The sequence below is a fragment of the Bos mutus genome, chromosome 13 (assembly GCF_027580195.1).
Source record: "Bos mutus isolate GX-2022 chromosome 13, NWIPB_WYAK_1.1, whole genome shotgun sequence".
NCBI classification, from domain to species: Eukaryota; Metazoa; Chordata; class Mammalia; order Artiodactyla; family Bovidae; genus Bos; species Bos mutus.
In genome coordinates, this window is record NC_091629.1 from 25,498,675 (window position 1) to 25,516,448 (window position 17,774).

At 43.8% G+C, this 17,774-nt stretch overlaps 1 protein-coding gene across 3 annotated transcripts in view; it reads left to right on the forward strand.

Moving 5' to 3' along the window:
* The first annotated feature begins 3,001 nt into the window (after positions 1 to 3,001).
* Positions 3,002 to 17,774, forward strand: part of XRN2 (5'-3' exoribonuclease 2) — a 62,796-nt gene continuing 48,023 nt past the window's right edge. For 2 of the 3 annotated variants that reach the window (XM_070381173.1, XM_070381174.1), the window contains exons 1-6: positions 3,002 to 3,186; positions 14,013 to 14,140; positions 14,223 to 14,334; positions 15,769 to 15,880; positions 17,496 to 17,554; positions 17,631 to 17,720. In XM_070381173.1, coding sequence (XP_070237274.1) covers positions 3,112 to 3,186; positions 14,013 to 14,140; positions 14,223 to 14,334; positions 15,769 to 15,880; positions 17,496 to 17,554; positions 17,631 to 17,720 — 576 coding nt within the window. In that variant the 5' untranslated portion in view covers positions 3,002 to 3,111. Of the gene's footprint in view, positions 3,187 to 5,763; positions 5,914 to 14,012; positions 14,141 to 14,222; positions 14,335 to 15,768; positions 15,881 to 17,495; positions 17,555 to 17,630; positions 17,721 to 17,774 lie in introns of those variants that run through there. The other variant, XM_070381175.1, reaches the window with a different exon arrangement.

Below are 17,774 nucleotides of genomic sequence, written 5' to 3' on the forward strand. Positions count from 1 at the left end.
TGTTGAACCCATGTCCTCTGCATTGGAAGCTTGGAGTTCTACCCACTCGACCACCAGGGAACTCCCCCAAATCACATCTTAATATTATTATAAAAAGTTTTAACATCATGGACCCACTGAATGAATCTCTGGGATCTTAGGGATCCCTTAACCACATTTTGAGAACTACCGCTCTCAAAATTCAATACCATGAAAATATTAACAATCTACTGGATGCTCATCACAAAATCAATAAAGACACATCCCTGCCTCCAGGGAACTTACAATGTCTTCTTCCACACACATCTCATTTCCAACCCAATCTCACTGAGATTTCAAGACTCCTTGTCAATCTATTTCCTCCCTATCATCTCTGACTACCCCTTTAGATGACTAGATCTGTATCTTTTTAAAATGTCTGTAGCAATTGTCTGTGCAGTTCATTTGGGATATTTAATAAGACTTGTGGTATGAGGCTTGTTTATTATTGGTCAAAATGTGACTTAATTACTTCACTTATTTCATATGCCGTGGCTGTACTTTGTCCTTGCTAGTGATGGATAAGACAGGTGATGGTAGCAAGACAATGATTTATTTTGCTAATGGTGCCCACATAGGCAGCAAAGGCTGTGGACTTTAAATAGATATTTAATAATTTGATTTGCGGCTTAACTAAGGAGTGTGGCAGAGACAATGCTGTGTTCCCCCATCCTGTTTCCTTTTTCTATTTATTGAGTACTCCAAAAGATGAGATTGGGAAATATTTCCCCACAATATTTCCCAATCTTGTCTTCAGCTGGGAGCCAAGTGATTGGAATTTGGTCAAATGAATGTAAGTAGAAATTATGTAAGCCACCATCAAGCCTAGCCCTTCAGAACATTCAGGGCAGCCCTCTTGCCCTGCCTTCCTTTGGTAGTGGCTGTGGTGGTCACATGTTGAGCTAACAGAACCGCAGGATGAAAACAGCTGGATCCCTGAGTCACCATGTGGAGGACAAACAGCCCTGGAGGGAGCTCAACCACACTTTTGGTCAGCTGATGAGATTTCAGCCATTATTTATTATCCCAGCAAAGCGTAGCTTGTCCTGGTATATTAGAAGAAAGAGAATATTTACAGATGAGATAAGGAAAATGTAAGATGCAATACCACACGTTAGAAGTCAAGGAGAGCTATGGAAGATGAGAACTGGCAGGAGCCTTGGGCTCTGTGCTGGGAAAAATTTATGGAGAAGAGGGGAAGTGGAAACACGTAGGATTTGAGCTGGCACAAAGACTCTTTCCTATGCAAAGGAGAGGAACTTAGCTCCAAACAGCTTAGGGCAAAAGGATCATTTATTGGCACGTGGAAATAAAGAACAGGTTTACCAACCAAACTGCAGGAAGAGGGATTTAGCTGTACTCGAAACCCACTGCAACCAGGGACTAAATCTGGTTCTCTCATTGCAGACCGGCAAGAAATCCCATTGTGATCTTTCAGCCTCAACCATCTGGGAGGTACTGCCTCACCTTCCTTATGGCTTGAAGTTGAAAAACACTGGGCAAGGACTCTCAGGGACTCAGCTTTCCCAGCTAACCATCCCCATACCAAATGCCTACTGGACATGTGTGCCTATGAGAACATAGCACTGCCCAGGGAAGTCAAATACTTGAGGAAGGGCTCTTTGTAGGAGAAACGAGGGACTTCACCACAGACACAATTCCAGGTAATTATGTTCTTAGGTTCCAGGTTTTGACTGTTCTTAGGTAAAATATGGGCTAACCATTTCTTTAATTTCTACACCAGTGGTTTAAACAAAGTGGCATCAGACCACAGAGAAGGGGGCAATGAATACTGCCAGGTGGCAGGGAGAAACACTTCCCTAGAGACCTCTTGAGGTGAGCCTTTAGGATTGAGTGTGATTTGTCAAGGCAGGAGGGGATTCCAGGGAGACAGACTTCCAGACTTGAGCAAATGGACATACATTCCTCCTCTTCCATGCCTCCCTTCTTATATGTTGAAAAAAAAAATGTATTTAAAGCCATCAGAAAACAAAGGATATAAGTATCCTCTTAGTGCAAGGACAGAGTATTAAATGATCTTTACTTGGACTGAAACAGAAGCAGTGTGAATAAGCAAGAGACTTAAGCCCCCTCTATCGCGGCCTCTCGTCTGTTACAGGAAGATGATGAAAGCACCCTCAGAAGGCCCAAGTGACGATCAAATTTGATAATGCCTTGCTGCTGCTGCTGCTAAGTCGCTTCAGTCGTGTCCGACTCTGTGCGACCCCATAGACGGCAGCCCACCAGGCTCCCCCGTCCCTGGGATTCTCCAGGCAAGAACACCGGAGTGGGTTACCATTTCCTTCTCCAATGCATGAAAGTGAAAAGTGAAAGGGAAGTCGCTCAGTTGTGTCCCACCCTCAGCGACCCCATGGACTGCAGCCTACCAGGCTCCTCCATCCATGGGATTTTCCAGGCAAGAGTACTGGAGTGGGGTGCCATTGATAATGCCTTTGCCAATGCTTTAGCACAGTGTAAACTTGCAAATAAGTGCTGGAGAGTGACACCAGCAATTATTTTACACTCATAAATGTAGCTGGAAGGTTGAATTACATGCTACATTGCATTTTATAACCAGTGATAAGTGAGTTGTTTACGCAAACCAGCCGTCATCAGTGCAAAATACTTAAAAAAAAAAAAAAACGGTTGCTAACCCAGATTCATGCTGTGGCATAAAATCGGGAGAAAGCAGGAAGCAGAAGTAACGAGTGCGTGTGGATGCTTAGATTCTACATGAATCGAGGTGGGTGAGAAGGAGGAAACCAGTCCGCCAAGGCTCCCCTGGAGCAGCCTGGTACGCAGGGTTCCCGCCCGAGGGTCGCCGGTTGCCGGGGAAGCTCCGAGTCCCGTGCGGCCGAGGACGACGAGCCACGCGGGCCACTGCTCCGGGCCACCCGCTCACTAGCCCCGCCCCTTTCCGGCCCCGCCCCACCCGGCCGGCACCTCCTTCCTGGTCTCTTCCGCGGCGGCGCCGTGACCTAAGTTCCGGTCGCCGGGCGCACGTGGGCGGAAGCGCCGGTGCCCGCCGCGGCTCGTCTCTGTGGTTACCGCGCGTTCGCTGGCCGGGCCGCCGCCCGCTGCTGCGCCGCCGCCATGGGAGTCCCGGCCTTCTTCCGCTGGCTCAGCCGCAAGTACCCGTCCATCATTGTCAACTGCGTGGAAGAGAAGGTGAGGGGGCGCCAAGCGGCCGCCACGCCGACGCCTAGAGCACGCCCCTGCCCCGGCGCGCGTGCAGGCCGCGGTCCCCGGGGGGCCCGCCGCCCGCCCGCGGGGCCCGCGCCCGCTGCCTCCCCGGTCGCCGCGGGTCGACGCGCGTCGGGGGCGCGGGCGCTCGCACTCCCGGCCTGGGAGCGGCTCGGGCGGCGCGAGAGCCGCCCCTGCGCTGCCCGCGGGTTCCCGGGCGGCAGACCCCGCCCACGGCTTTGTCTCCTCCCGGGGCGGCCGACCTGAGAGGCTTTCGGCTCGGGGAGAGGCAGTCCGTCGGTGTCGTGTTAGGGGTCGCGCGGGGAGAGCAGCGCCTCGGGAAGGTCTCGGACAGCACTCAAGTCCGCGAAGGGGCCCCTCCCTCGTTGTCTGACTGCTGGGCTAAGCCTGTCTTTGACATTTTCAGGGTTCCTGGGCGCGCTCGATCGGTGCTATGCCTCTTGCTGTTGGTTTCTTGGCGTTTCTTATTGGTCGTTTCCAGGTTTCTCCGTCCGGTTTCGATTTGGTACCCGTGCTTTCAGTTTCCAGATCGGGGAGGTTCAGGGACACACGATGCCCTGCTTTTGAACGAAGTGCCCAGCCGACACTGGGAACTTTCTGCTTCGGCTAGTGAGGGTTTTTTTTGGGGGGGGGGTGGCAAAGGTTTGTTTAGTTTTTGTTTGTTTTGGACAGGTAGATGGGTCTTCAGACTTCATTCATCATTCTGTGTGAGATCTTGACCTTGCTTAGTTCCTGTCCGAGGAGAAACCGAAACTGATGGTTCTGATGAAATTTCCAGTACCGCCTGTGTTTTTCTCAAAGAGAAACTGTGGAAACAATGCTCATGTCCTTTGCGTTTAAAACTTTTCTTAACTTTATATCTTACCTCCTTTCTGCTCTGCAGGGATAACTGCTTTAAACTTATTTTTGGTTCTGTCTCTGAGTGTCATGGTTATGTTTGATGTATTGCTTCTGGATGTATCTGTGGAATTGTAGTTGTGTTAGGAGCAGTCACTTGTACAGGCCCCCGCCCCCCACCCCACCCCACCCCACCCCACCCCTAATCAGTGCCTTTATTCTTCTACTGATAAACTATAGCGTTAAGTAATGTATTTTTTTTTTTTCTTTTTCCTCTCCTATACAGAGTACCCCTTGACCCTTCACATGCTGAGGTTAGGTATTAACTTTTCTAAACCCCTGCTGTCCTTACTCCTCATACCAAGCTTGTCAGCTGTGCTTTTTGCCTTGTTGGCATCCAGGATTAAATTGTCAGGGCTTTGGCTATACAAGTTTGTTTTAAAAGCTGAAGAATCAAGTAGTGTTGGTGATTATTGTCACTATGTAGATCTAGGTTGTGTACTAGGATTCTCTTTCTTTTCTGCTACGTTTATCTTTTTGCCTGTTGCGTGTTTTCCACTGTACATGGTTCCCCATCCAGACTCTTATATCAGATATTCTATCAAGTCCTCTTTCTAATTGGAGACTGCTTGAAGTCTGTATTTCTGCTGCTGTGGCACCTGGTTATGTAGCCTAGCTGAAAAGCTGCTTCTTGATATTTTTAAAAATTTCTGCAGTTGGAGGTACTGTTTTTTAATCATTTTTCTTGGTTTTTGTTCTTACTTGAGTTCTTAAGAAGTGCTGTTGTAGTATGTGAGTTTTCTAAGTCCATTCTTCCTCGTAAACATGAGTAATCATTAGCTAGGCAGAGGTTGAGTTTGAAAATTGCTTTCCCTCAGAACTTGGAAAGCATTGTTCTTTTGATTTTTGTCATCCAAAATTGTTGATGAAAAGTTGAATGTTAATGCAGTTTATTTATTTAGCTAACACTTAAATGCAGTATATAGTAGGTACTAGGCATTTCACCAGAGAAGGCAATGGCACCCCACTCCAGTACTCTTGCCAGGAGAATCCTGTTAGGAGGAGCCTGTTAGGCTGCAGTCCATGGGGTCGCTAAGAGTCGGACAAAATCGAGCGACTTCACTTTCACCTTTCACTTTCATGCATTGGAGAAGGAAATGGCAACGCACTCCAGTATTCTTGCCTGGAGAATCCCAGGGACAGAGGAGCTGTTGGGCTGCCGTCTGTGGGGTTGCACAGTCAGACACGACTGGTGCGACTTAGGAGCAGCAGGCATTTCACAGATGAATTTATTAAATCCCCATAACAACCACGTAACTATTTCTTCTCCTCTTCCTCTTGCTTCTTATTACAGGTGAGAAAACTGAAGCACAGGCGGCTTAAGTAATGTACTCATGGTCATGTGGTTAATGCATGTCAGAGCCTGTGTCAGCCAGGAAGCCCATGCTCTTAATTTCTGTGTTCCTTTGCTTTCACTCTTTTGTAGTTGATCGGTTTTTCTTTCTGAATTTTAAAAAGAGCTTTATCCTTGATAATATAAGCTTGTGTGACTGTGTATTACAGATTTTTTTTTTTTTTTTTTTTAGATTTTAATTCCTTTTCATCAGTGCTTGGCTGACTGTGAGTCTGGAGGCTTGTGTTCGTAGTTATGGGGAATGCTTTTTTATTTTTTTCCCGTTTTCCTTTTACTTTGTTCTCTGAACTCTGAATACTGGTCCTTCTAGTTGATTTATTTTTCTTTTCTCTCTCCTCCCCCGAGGTATAATTGACCTAGAACAAACTGCACTTTTTTAAAGTGTACAATTTAATACATTTTGACATGTGTCTATCCATGGACTCCTCACCACAATCAAGGTAATGAACATCACCTCTGAGACATTCCTTCTGCTCCTTTTTTGTTCCCCCAGCCCCTTCCTGCTGCCCATCTTTGGTCAACCACTAATTTATTTCTATCGATGTTTTCATTTTCTAAAATTTTATATAAATGGAATTATACAATAGGTACTTTTTTAAAAAACCTGACTCAGTTAACTTGGTTACTTTCATTCAGAGTAATTATTTTGAAAGTCTTCCATGTTGCTACTTGTATCAATAGTTTCTTATTTTAGAATTGTATTCTGTGTTGTGCATATATTACATTTTGATTTTCATTCATTGGATTGGTTTTCATTCACCTGATTGGTGAACATTTGGATTATTTCCAGTTTGTGGCTATTAAGAAAAACTGTGAACATTGGCATACAGATCTCTGTGTGGACATAATGCTTTCATTTCTTTAGAGAAGTGCTTGCATTGTATGCTGGTGTTTGATTATTTAAAAAGAAAAAACTAGCCAGACTGTTTAATAAAGAGGCTGTACTGTTTTACTGCCAACAGCAGTGTATGAGAGGTCTGGTTGTTGCTCTTCCTTGTCAGCACTGAGTGTGGTTAGTCTTTCTGGTTCTAGCCATTCTAGTGCAGTGGTACTGCAGTGTGAGTTCAATTTGCATTTCCCTGATGACAGATGATGCTGAGCATCTCTTTAGGTGCTTATTTGCCTTCCATATATCTTCTTGAGTTGGGTATCTGTTCAGATCTCCCCTTCCCCCCTTTTTTAAGAGTAAGGACTTTTTTTTTTTTTTTTTTTTTTTTATGAGACTTGAGGAATCTTAGTTCCCCAACCAGGTATTGAACCCAGACACACAGCAGTGAAAGCAGAGTCCTACCGGGGAAGTCCCTTTTGCCCATTATTAAGTTGGATGGTTTGTCTTACTGAATTAGAGTTTTTTACATATTGATTTTTTTGGTAAATATTTTCTTTTAATCTGTGATTTCCTTTTTCATGCAAAAAAGAGCAAAAGTTTTTAATTTTAGTAAAGCCTGCTTTCTTTTTTCTCTATATTACTGCTTTTTGTGTTATGTTTAAGAAATCTTTGTCAAAGCCAAGGTCACTGAGATTTTTCTTATGTTTTCTTAAGAGTTTTTAAAATTATACTGTTATAAAATTACACTTTATGCTATGCTTTCTCTTTTTTAGTTTGTTTTTTTTTTTTAAATGGTGAATCACATTGATTTTTAAATGTTAACATGAGTCTGGTATTTCAGGTAAACAAACCCCACCTGGTCATGGTGTACTATTTTTTTATATACGTGGGAGTCAATTTGCCAAATTACTGCTACTCATTTCTAGAATTTTTTTATCATTCCAAATAGAAATTCTGTACTCACCTAAACAATTCTCTGCTTCCCCTGCCACCTACTTTCTGTCTTATGAATTTGCCTATTCTAAGTACTAATGTAAGTGGAATCATATATTTGTTATTTCGTGTCTGGTGTATTTCTCGTTTTCATTTCGCATAATGTTTTTAGGATTCATCCTTGTTCAGCATGTATCAATTTATTATTTTTTTTTTTTCAGGATTTTTGGAAACCTTTATATGCCATATTTATAAGCAAACTGGAGTTTCTTGTATTTCACAACCCCATTCCTACAGTCTATGCTCTGGTCATTTCTGTATGAGAGCTGACATAGGGCAGAGTGCTGCCTTGTTTAACATCAGTTGGGAGTGTGTGTGTCGGTGGACTCAAATTTTTCCATTCTGCTTGTGTTTGTGAATGACCTCGAGACTGCAACAATATTAATTTGGGGTATAATAAAATTTTAGTGAGCAGATGAGTTCGCAAATTGGAATTCGTAAATAAAGATGACCAGTTGTATGTGCGCCACAGAAGTTGGTTGTGTGGATTGAGTCAGTAAATCCAAGTTAACAGCTTCGAATAGTGCCTTGCATTGATTGATAAGTTAATTTTGGTAGTTTATATATCCAAGTAAACGTGGAGATATTTTTGTGTCTAGTTCTCAGTAGCATTGCGTCGTATAGAATTATGCTGTTTGCCTGCAGTGAAATCTAGGTTTCCCACCTTGTTTTTTTCTTTCTTGGTCAGACTTGTCAATTTTGTTGATCTTGTAAAACAACCGCCTTTTGGTTTCATAGATTATTTATTTGCTTGTGGCTGCACTGGGTCTTGATGCTGCGTGAGGGCGTTGTCGAGTTGTGGTGTGTGGGCCTCGTGTAGTGGCTTCTGCTGGTGCAGAGCTTGGGCTCTTGGCACATGGGCTTCAGTAGTTGCAGCACAAGGGCTCAGACTTGCGGCTCACAGGTTCTGGAGCAGAGGCTCAGTAGTTGTGGCGCACAGGCTTAGTTGCTCTGTGGCACGTGGGATCTTCTGGGATAAGGGCTCGAACTCGGGTCCCCTGCACTGGCAGGTGGGGTATCCACTGTGCCACCAGGGAAGTCTAGTTTCATAGATTTTTTTAGAAAATTGTCCTTTTTATTCTCTGTGTCATTTTCTCTCATATTTGTTTTCTTCCTTCTGCTTGCTTTGGATTTATTTTGCTCTTCCAGTGTCAAGTTGGAAGGTTAGGTAATTGACTTGAGATCTTTCTTAATACAAACATTTACAGCTATAAATTTTCCTCTGAACACTGCTTTTGGGCTTTACAATGTTAGTTTTCATATGTCGTATCCTGTTTTTCATTCATCTTAAATCATTTTCTGATTTCCCTTCTGATTTCTTCTTGATTGTTTGTGAGTGTGTTGTTAAATTTCCCATGTTTACAGATTTGCCAACTTTTCTCCAGTTATTGAGCTCGAATTTTATTTACTTTGTTGTGGTTGAAGAACATGCTTTGTATTACTTTCGTGCTTGTAAATTTATTGAGGCTTGTTTCATGGCCCGGCGATTGGTCTATCCCAGAGAATGTTGCACACGAAATCGAGAATGTATATAGTCTGTTGAGCGTTCCACAGAAGTCTGTTATAGACTAATGCAGTGACACCTGCAAGGCTTCGCCTCTGAGATTAATGTCTGGTATCTGTTCTAACCCCAGCTGGAGGGCGGCTCCTCCCAACTGTCTTAAACGCCACTTCTGTCCCACAGACTAGCCAGTCTGTGGTCTAAGCTGTATCTTCCTTAGGTCCCTGATTCTTTTCTTGGTCCCTTTTCGCCACAACTTACACAGTTCTTGAGAATGCCCTTGGGTGTGAATTTCTCCACGTTCTGTCACAAATGAAGTGAGTTCTGAATTTTCAAAGATTTTCTTGACTAGATTGCTCTTTGCCTCCAGACTGTTTCCAAAGGCTTTAAATTTAAATGCTTTTGTCTTTTTCAAAAGATTCTCACTAGTTCAGCTGGAGAGCAGGTGAGCAGAAGTCCTCATGCTGTCATGTGGCAGCTCTCCTCACCAGTGTGCCCTCTGGGCAAGTGAAGATCAGGTTCACACGTCAGCACGCTATGTGTCCCCTGTAGTTCTGGCTGTGGTCCTTGATGCCCGTTACAGGTGTTGAGTTCATGCTGAATCTAGTGAAATTGCAATTAATCAGCCTGACATACGGCTTAAGGTACCAGCTCTGAATTCAGATGACTGAGTTCAGTCCTGGTCTCTGAACTTGACAGAAGTATGACATTGGAAAGCCACTTAACGCCTCTGAGCATTTGTGTTCTCATTAGTAAGTGAGATGCTCTATACCTCACAGGGTTGTTGTGAAAAGAGAGGGAAATAATCCACGAGTAAAAGCCCTGAGAACAGTGCCTGTCCCATTTTAAGTATTCTGTAAACGGTGGTGGTAATTAGTAGTCCTTGTTGACTGACACCATATAAAAATGGAGAGCTGACATACTACATGAAAAAATACTAATCACTAAAAATATGAAGCTTTTCTATTTGGCAACTACATCAAAATTTATGGCCTGAAATTTTAACAAGAATACTGTAATTTAAATTTTTCAGTAGCCTTGTGACCCTTTCTCCCCAAAATATCACCTGTGTTTTGTAAGTCTTTTCTGAGCTGCTTTTTTTTTTTTTGTAAGTTCTGAGCTGCTTTAAGGGAAATCTAAAACCAAGTTCTACAATATATTATCTATCAAGAATCCACCGGCAATGCAGGAGACCCCAGTTCAATTCCTGGGTCGGAAAGATCCGTTGGAGAAAGTACAGGCTACCCACTCCAGTATTCTTGGGCTTCCCTTGGGGCTCAGCTGGTAAAGAATCTGCCTGTAATGCAGGAGACCTGGGTTGGATCCCTGGGTTGGGAAGATCCCCTGGAGAAGGGGTAGGCTACCCACTTCAGTATTCTTGGGCTTCTCTTGTGGCTCAGCTGGTAAAGAATCTGCCTGCCATGTGGGAGACCTGGGTTCTATCCCTGGTTTGGGAAGATCCCCTGGAGAAGGGAACAGCTACTCACTCCAGTATTCTGGCCTGAAGAATTCCATGGACTTTATAGTCCATGGGGTCGCAAAGAGTCGGACATGACTGAGCCATTTCACTTCCCTTTCATTAAATGGAGGGAGTTCTTACTGCAGCAGAACCTCAGGCATGAGTCCTGATTTTTCTGTGTCTGCGTGTGCTGTACCCTTAGTTGCTCAGTCGTGTCCAACTCTTTGTGATGCTTAGGACTGTAGCCCACCAGTCTCCTTGGTGCATGAGATTCTGCAGACCAAAAACTGAAGTGGGTTGCCATGCCCTCCTTCAGGGCATCTTCCCAACCCAGGGATCAAACCCCCATCTTCTGTGTCTCCTGCGTTGCAGGTGGGTTCGTTATGCTGCTGTGAAATGTGTGCAGGCTTACACAAAAAAATGCATTTACTTAAATATTACTGATAGTTGGGGTTTCTACCTTACATGTGAAGAGCCAGAAAGTTGTATATTGTTGACTAGAACAGCAGGTTGGTGTGGAGTTTATTTTAGGGTTTTGCATTAAAAACTGTGGAGTGTATTTTTATACAGAGTCACTATTTGTGTGTGGACCATATTTACTTTTTCACATACCTTCTTTATCAGCTTGTGCAGAAACAGGGTGATCTCTCAGCTGCTTGTCTGGGATACAGATAGTTCTTTCTCCCCTCGTGCCGTGGGCCGTGGAGAAGTGGGCTTCCCACGGGGTAGGACTGCCCTGATAGCTAGCCTTCCATCAGCCAGGGTGCTGACTGCCCTTCCTCCGCAAGCACCCTTGTCCTTTGAGAATAACGGTCTCAAGGTGCCTGGTCCTCATGGGGCCTGAGACGGTGAGCGGAGGGGAGAGTGCTAAGTTTGACCAGCTGGACTGTTCCTGCTGTTGCTGCTTCTGGATCCTCCAGAGGCTCTTACGTGAGCCCCCTGTGGGCCTGGAGCCCTCAGATTCTCCCACATCTGCATGTTTGAGGCACGTCCTCTGATCAGATCTACTAGTTTTCCACGTTTTGGGCGTCCCCTGTGATTTACCAGTCACCGACGGTTCTTCTCTTGGTTTTCCAGCACAGCTCTGTAGTTGTGGTGGGATGTTTTTAGTCTTTTACGTGGTCCGGGGATAGAAAGGAAAGGCTGCGATGTGTGCTCAGTTTATTACTGGAAACCCCCAAAGATAATGAAAAGCTATTTGAGATGAATTGGTTTTCGTGTTCAGAGTAGCTGTCCGTGTAGCTACTCTTTGATTAAGAATCTCTCGAATCCAGCAGCAGATACACTCACATTGTAGTTAATGGCCAGCCTCTTGAAGAGTAAGTTCCTTTGTTGAGAATCTTCTCCTGAAGAAAGAAACTCTAGGGTTATGTAATTAATGTGTTGAAGATATCCTTAGAACTCCCAAGAGGAAAATGTGTGTCTTTCTTGTTGGGAATGCCTGGCGCTCTTTTCTCAAAATCAGGACCCGCCTACACCTTCTTCCCTAGGCTCTGCTTTCTAGGCAGGGGAAGTGGAAACTCATCAGCTACACTCAGCATTTGTTGAAAAGCTGCAATATAGCAAGCCAGCGGTCTATACTGTTTTTGTAAATAAAACTTTATTGGAACACACCTATACTCATTCATGTCCATATTGTTTAGGGGTGCTTTAATTTTATAAAGGCAGAAATGAGTCGTTGCAACTGAGGTCATAGGTCAACAAGTCAAAAATACTTAACTGTCTGACTTCTTGGGAATCATAGAGAAAGTGGGTCTGGATTCTCCTGAGTGTGGTGTCTGGTTGGTTCAGGAGGAAGGGAGGTATGGACCTTGAGTGTAGAGCAAGTGGAGCGGCACAGCCTCCTGCCTTTGTAGAGCTTGTTTTTGTTTGAGAGTCATCAGACGATCTTCTCTGATAGACCGCAAAAATTGACTTGCTTTCCTTCTGGTTCACTGCTTCTGATCAAGCCCCTCTTCCCTGATTCACAGGGTGTCTGCACAGAACTCTGATAGCCTCTTTCTTTGACACCCAGTTCTTCCGATTAGAAATGCAAATTGAAGCCCAATCTCATTCCTTCTCTCTCGAGGATCACCACTGTCCTGAGATTGGTGTTCATCCTTCATCTGCTCTTCTCTGTGGTTTCTGTTCATCCCGGAACAGTGCCTAGCACTGTTTTGATCATTTATAATTTCCTGTAAGTGGTATACAGGATGTGTTTTTCTTCACCTCCTCTTTTGGCTTAAGGTATTTGTGACCATCCAGCTGGATGTTACTTTTGTAACATTTGTACTTATTGTTACTTTTGTACATTTGGAATGTACTTTTGTCAGACATTGCAGTACATGGTTGTACCACGGTTTCATCAATCCTTTCTGTGGGCCCTGTTTTTTTTCTCATTAAATTGACCTTTTGTCTTTATATCTTTTTAAAATAGCTTTATTGCAATATGTACCATATAATTCACCCTTAAAATGATACGGTTCAGTGCTTTTAGTATGAATGCAGTGGTACAGCCAGCACCATTACTTAATTTTAGAACAGTTTCCTCATTTCCAAAAGAAATGTTGTAACCATTTTCTGTCACTTCCTATCTCCTCCCTTCCTTTCCGCCCCCACTGCAGATTGAAGCTAATCTGTTTCTTTCTAAAGATTTGTCTGTTCTGAATCATGTAAATAGGATCTTTTGTGGTCTTTTGTGACTGGCTTTTATTTAGCAGAATGTTTTTGAGGTTCATCCATGAGGTAGCATGTATATAATGGGTTTTTAAGTTCACAATTTTTTTTAAAAATGATACTTTGCATGTGTTATTTTTAAAGTGCCTTTACTATTATTAAGAATAAAAACCTAGCTCTTATCATTTGCTAAAGCTCTGGCAGAAAGAAAGATAATGCTTTACCACAAAAATACAGTTGAGAGCCTCCAGGAGTGAGTGTAGCACAGTCCTTACCTTTTGAAGAACTTGCAGTGTAGTTGGGGGTTAGAATGGCAAACCAAGTAATAAAACACAGAATAAGAAGAATTGTGAGGACATAGAAGAGGAGCAGTTAATTCGTTGGGGGGATGTGTTCAAGGTGTGATAACACGGTGGCATTCGATCTGAGTCTAGACTTTGAAAAATGAATAAGGTGTCAGGAAGGAGTGTTGGTCAGGAGGGAGAAGGAGGAACAGAGGCGTTGAGAGATGGAAGAGCATCTTCTGGGAACAGGGGAGGTGGGGTGGCCTGAGCAGCGTTGTGGCAGGACCGAGGGCTGGTAAGGGCCAGGCTTGTGGATCTGCACGTGCTGTGGTGGCACTGGAAGATGTAGGCAAGAGAAGACACAGCCACGTTTGTACTTAAAAGAAAACTGACAGCATAGAGGGTGGGCTGGAGAAGAGAGAGCCTGGAAGTGGGGCAGTCCATCCAAAGGCCGATCTTTTGGGTGAGAAGTGATGCCTGATGCTGGTAGCAGGAGTGAGAACATGTGGCATGGAGAGGCATCTTTCAGGTTAAGTTGAAATGGGCGGTAAGGAAGAGAATTCTGGAAAGACTCCCTGGTCTGTCTCTTGCACAGCCGAATGACTTGGGAATTTGGTCACTATCCCCCACGTAGTCAAGAGTAACTTGTGCTGGAAGCTTTAAGGAGTAAAAATAGCCTATCTTGTAACTTAAAGATGACTAAAAGTATTTTATTTCCAATTCAGAAATGAAGCACAGGTTCATACTGAGCCTAGGATATGTCAATTTCAGACTTGAACAGTCAAACCAAACTACTATTAATTATCACTTCCTCATAGCCAAAAGAATGCAATGGTGTAAAGATTCCTGTCGATGCCAGTAAGCCTAACCCCAATGATGTGGAGTTTGATAATCTGTATTTGGATATGAATGGAATCATCCACCCCTGTACGCATCCTGAAGACAAGTACGTAACCCATTTTTGTCGCTGATAGCACAAGTCACGGAGGAGTGCTATATGATATTACACTATTTGCTTGTCATTGTAGACCAGCACCAAAAAACGAGGATGAAATGATGGTTGCAATCTTTGAGTACATTGACAGACTCTTCAATATTGTCAGACCAAGACGGCTTCTCTACATGGCAATAGATGGAGTGGTAAGTGCTGAATGACTTAAAATCAGTTCCCCTGTGTTTGTTTTTGCTGTGTTCCCAGTGTCTAGAATGAAAGTCAGCTAAGTGAAGAATGGTTGACGATAATGAGTTTGAGAAAGAAAGCCTCACCTTTCAGCCTCTCATTCAGCTGTGTTTTGTGAGTGTGCCTGTTTTGTGCCAGAGCCCATGAGGTCCTGGGGGTGTTGGTGGCTGCCACTGCAGGGGCAGAGGCAGGGGTAGATGGGTACGGTGAGTTACCCAGGGTCTTCCTGAGCATCAGCAGCGCATGCAGGGCATTGGGGCGTGGAGTGGGCAGTGCTACATGGCAGTGAGGCAATAGAGAGGAGCGGGCCTTTGTCCCATTTATTTATTTATTTATTTTTGAAGAGTTAAAAGTAATGAATGAAATAATTTTGAAAATCCAGAAAGCTTTGGGTTCGAGAAGATTAACTTTTCTATTTATTCAAGGAAAGAATCTTAGCTGCCTAAAAACTTAAGCTACAAGTAAAGTATAGTAAAAAAAAGTAAAGGGAACGGGAGTATGTCTTTCTTGGAGCAGATTACAGCTCACGTTAGCTAAGTTTCTTGCAGAATCCCTTTCACTGTACTCCACTGTGTTTTTCTGCTGGGTCAAGGATAAGTTATGTGCACATTTGAATGTTTATAGATATGTACCCATTCTTGTCTGTAACCCTTTTTTTTGTTTATGTTAAAAATATAAATGTAGATCATAGCACTTGAAAGAGTTAGATTAGGTGGTCTCATTTTACAGGAAAGGGAACTGTTTAAAGAGAATATGAAATAGCTTACTTTATGCAGACAGGAGGCTTGAGAGTCCCTTCCAAACCCAGTTCAGTAATTGCAAAACCTTACAGTTCAGTTCACTTCATTCACACTTACTCAGTGATTGAAGTTACATTTGGTTAGAGTGATATAAGATAAAGTGTTCTCTTTCTACCCGCTGTGCTTTATTATAGAGACAGCGTGATAATTATGGTCTTGTGAATCCCATTTAGAGACCTTTCTTCCTTTTAGGTGTGGGCTCAGAGAAGGTATTCCTGATCCTGGCTCTGTGGCAACTACTCCCTCTCTGTGTGCTGAGTCTCTGAGTAAAGCGAGCTTTCCATTGTATTGCAGCCTAGTGGAACTGTCCTGGGCCCGCCCTTGTGCTGTGCGGCCCTCAGTGCTGTGGCCTTATAGAGGGGTTGTCCTTTATTGACACGTCACTCGTTCACCTGACTGCACTGCGTTTAAGGGTTTTGGTCCAAATTTAAGCCCTCAGGTTCTACTGTATGTGGTGAAAGGATTGTTTGGACGTATTACTTAGCTTTTCCATTTGAGTGCGCTATTTTTATCAGAGTAGCTGGTTCAAAATAATGTACAAATATAGTTATAAATGTTTGAAATAGTATGTGAATATGAAATACCCATTTTCAGGCACCGCGTGCTAAAATGAACCAGCAGCGTTCAAGGAGGTTCCGAGCATCCAAAGAAGGCATGGAAGCAGAGATAGAGAAGCAGCGAGTCAGGGAAGAGATCCTGGCGAAAGGTAAAGAGCATGCACCTTGGGCTTGGATGTGTTACACGAACTGTGTGGAGGGGGCAGGGCTGGTGCCTTCTCCTCACAAGTAGGCAGGGTTTTAATTTAATCAAGATCCCAGGATATCCAGGAGAAGTTTATGTTCACTGTTGAGGAAAAGTAGTTAATAGAATCGTTTATTCCTTTAATAAGCTTTTTCGTTTCTGAACTCTGTAGTAAAAGGGAAGTGAAAGTCTCTCAGTCGTGTCCAGCTCTTGCGAACCCATGGACTCTACAGTCCCTGGAATTCTCCAGGCCAGAATACTGGAGAGAGTAGCCTTTCCCTTCTCCAGGGGATCTTCCCAACCAGGGATTGAACCCAGGTCTCCCACACTGCAGGCAGATTCTTTACCAGCTGAGCCACCAGGGAAACTTGTGGACAAAAGGAAGGAATTAAGTAGGGAGAGCAAATTGTCAGCTTCTGTCAGGGCGAGTGCAGCCCTTCGGTTCAGTTTCATCTGTCTGTAAACTAGAAATACATTGAGTGCTTCTTATTGCCTTTTGCTGTGGGGGCTGTTAGGAAGCCGCACTACTGTAAGCGTTTTCCTCCCATCAGTCTTGGTGGCTTGCTTGCTGCTTCTCCGTAGCACTCAGGTCTGTATGCAGAGGCCTGGGATGATGGCACCATGTTTCCAGGCTGTACTGGGATCGTGCACACTCACCGTGCCCAGGGCTCCCTCAGTTCAGGAAGGGGCTTGTGGGGTCGAATGGGGTCGTCTTTGCAGTCCGTCTAAGGCCTGATGGGTCGAGGCAGGAGTTGGCTGTGACTCAGAGAGGAGGGAGACCAGGGTGCTGAGCCCCTGGGACCGCTTCTCCCAAGACCCCTGTGGGTGAGGCGGGGTGAAGTGCGGTGCCTGCAGGGTGACTCGTTTGCTGTTGTGTTACCTGAGGCAACGTGATAGACCAGGAGAGCCACCATTATTGGTTCAGGATGTTGTGTCTGGCAGGTGGAAAAAGAGGCGTAGTGTAGTCGTCTGAGACTTGTAGTTACCGTGCATTTCATGTTTTTTAATTTGCTGGAAGTATGCAAGTACATACATATTTTAACAGCTTGTAATTAATATTCTGATTACTGTTTGTATTTATAACAGGTTGTCTTTGCTTCTAAAGATGTCTTTTTTTCTTGAAGATGTTAGAAGCTCAAGAAAAGGCTTTTCAGTGATACAGAGGAAAAAATAGAATTTCTAAATCGCTCTAAGTGATATAAAGCTGTGATAAACTTGGCTTTTTAGTTTTTTCTTGGGCCCCTTCATCTTAAGAACTGTTACTGGGATTAGAGCCTCTACCCTGTGTGTGTGTGCACACGCACGCGCGTATGCCAGGTCATTAGGAAGAATGTCTTTTTTACATAACGATAGAGTATCTTCCGTGTACCATGTCTTGTTTGACAGTCATGTTAAAGCAGCTTCATGTAATTTGAGGGGAGGAATCTTATTTTCTTCGAAAAGGGGGAACATTGTTCCTCAGGTGACAACACTTCTCTTTCTTTATATTTCAACTTTCTGTTTTTGTTGTTCTGGTCTAATATTGAGTAACTTACCTCACTGTTTATGGGGAGAACAAAGCATTGCCCCTTCTTCTCTAGGTGGCTATCTTCCTCCAGAAGAAATAAAAGAAAGATTTGACAGCAACTGTATTACACCAGTAAGTAGTCTCATACTTTGCTAGCTATTGCTAACTCTTAAATGATAGGTTAATTTATTTTTTTCTATCATTTTAGGGAACTGAGTTCATGGACAATCTTGCTAAATGCCTTCGCTATTACATAGCTGATCGTTTAAATAATGACCCTGGGTGGAAAAATTTGACAGTAAGTTTCACATTTTGGTACTTCAAAAAGATGAGGGTGACAATTTGAGTCATA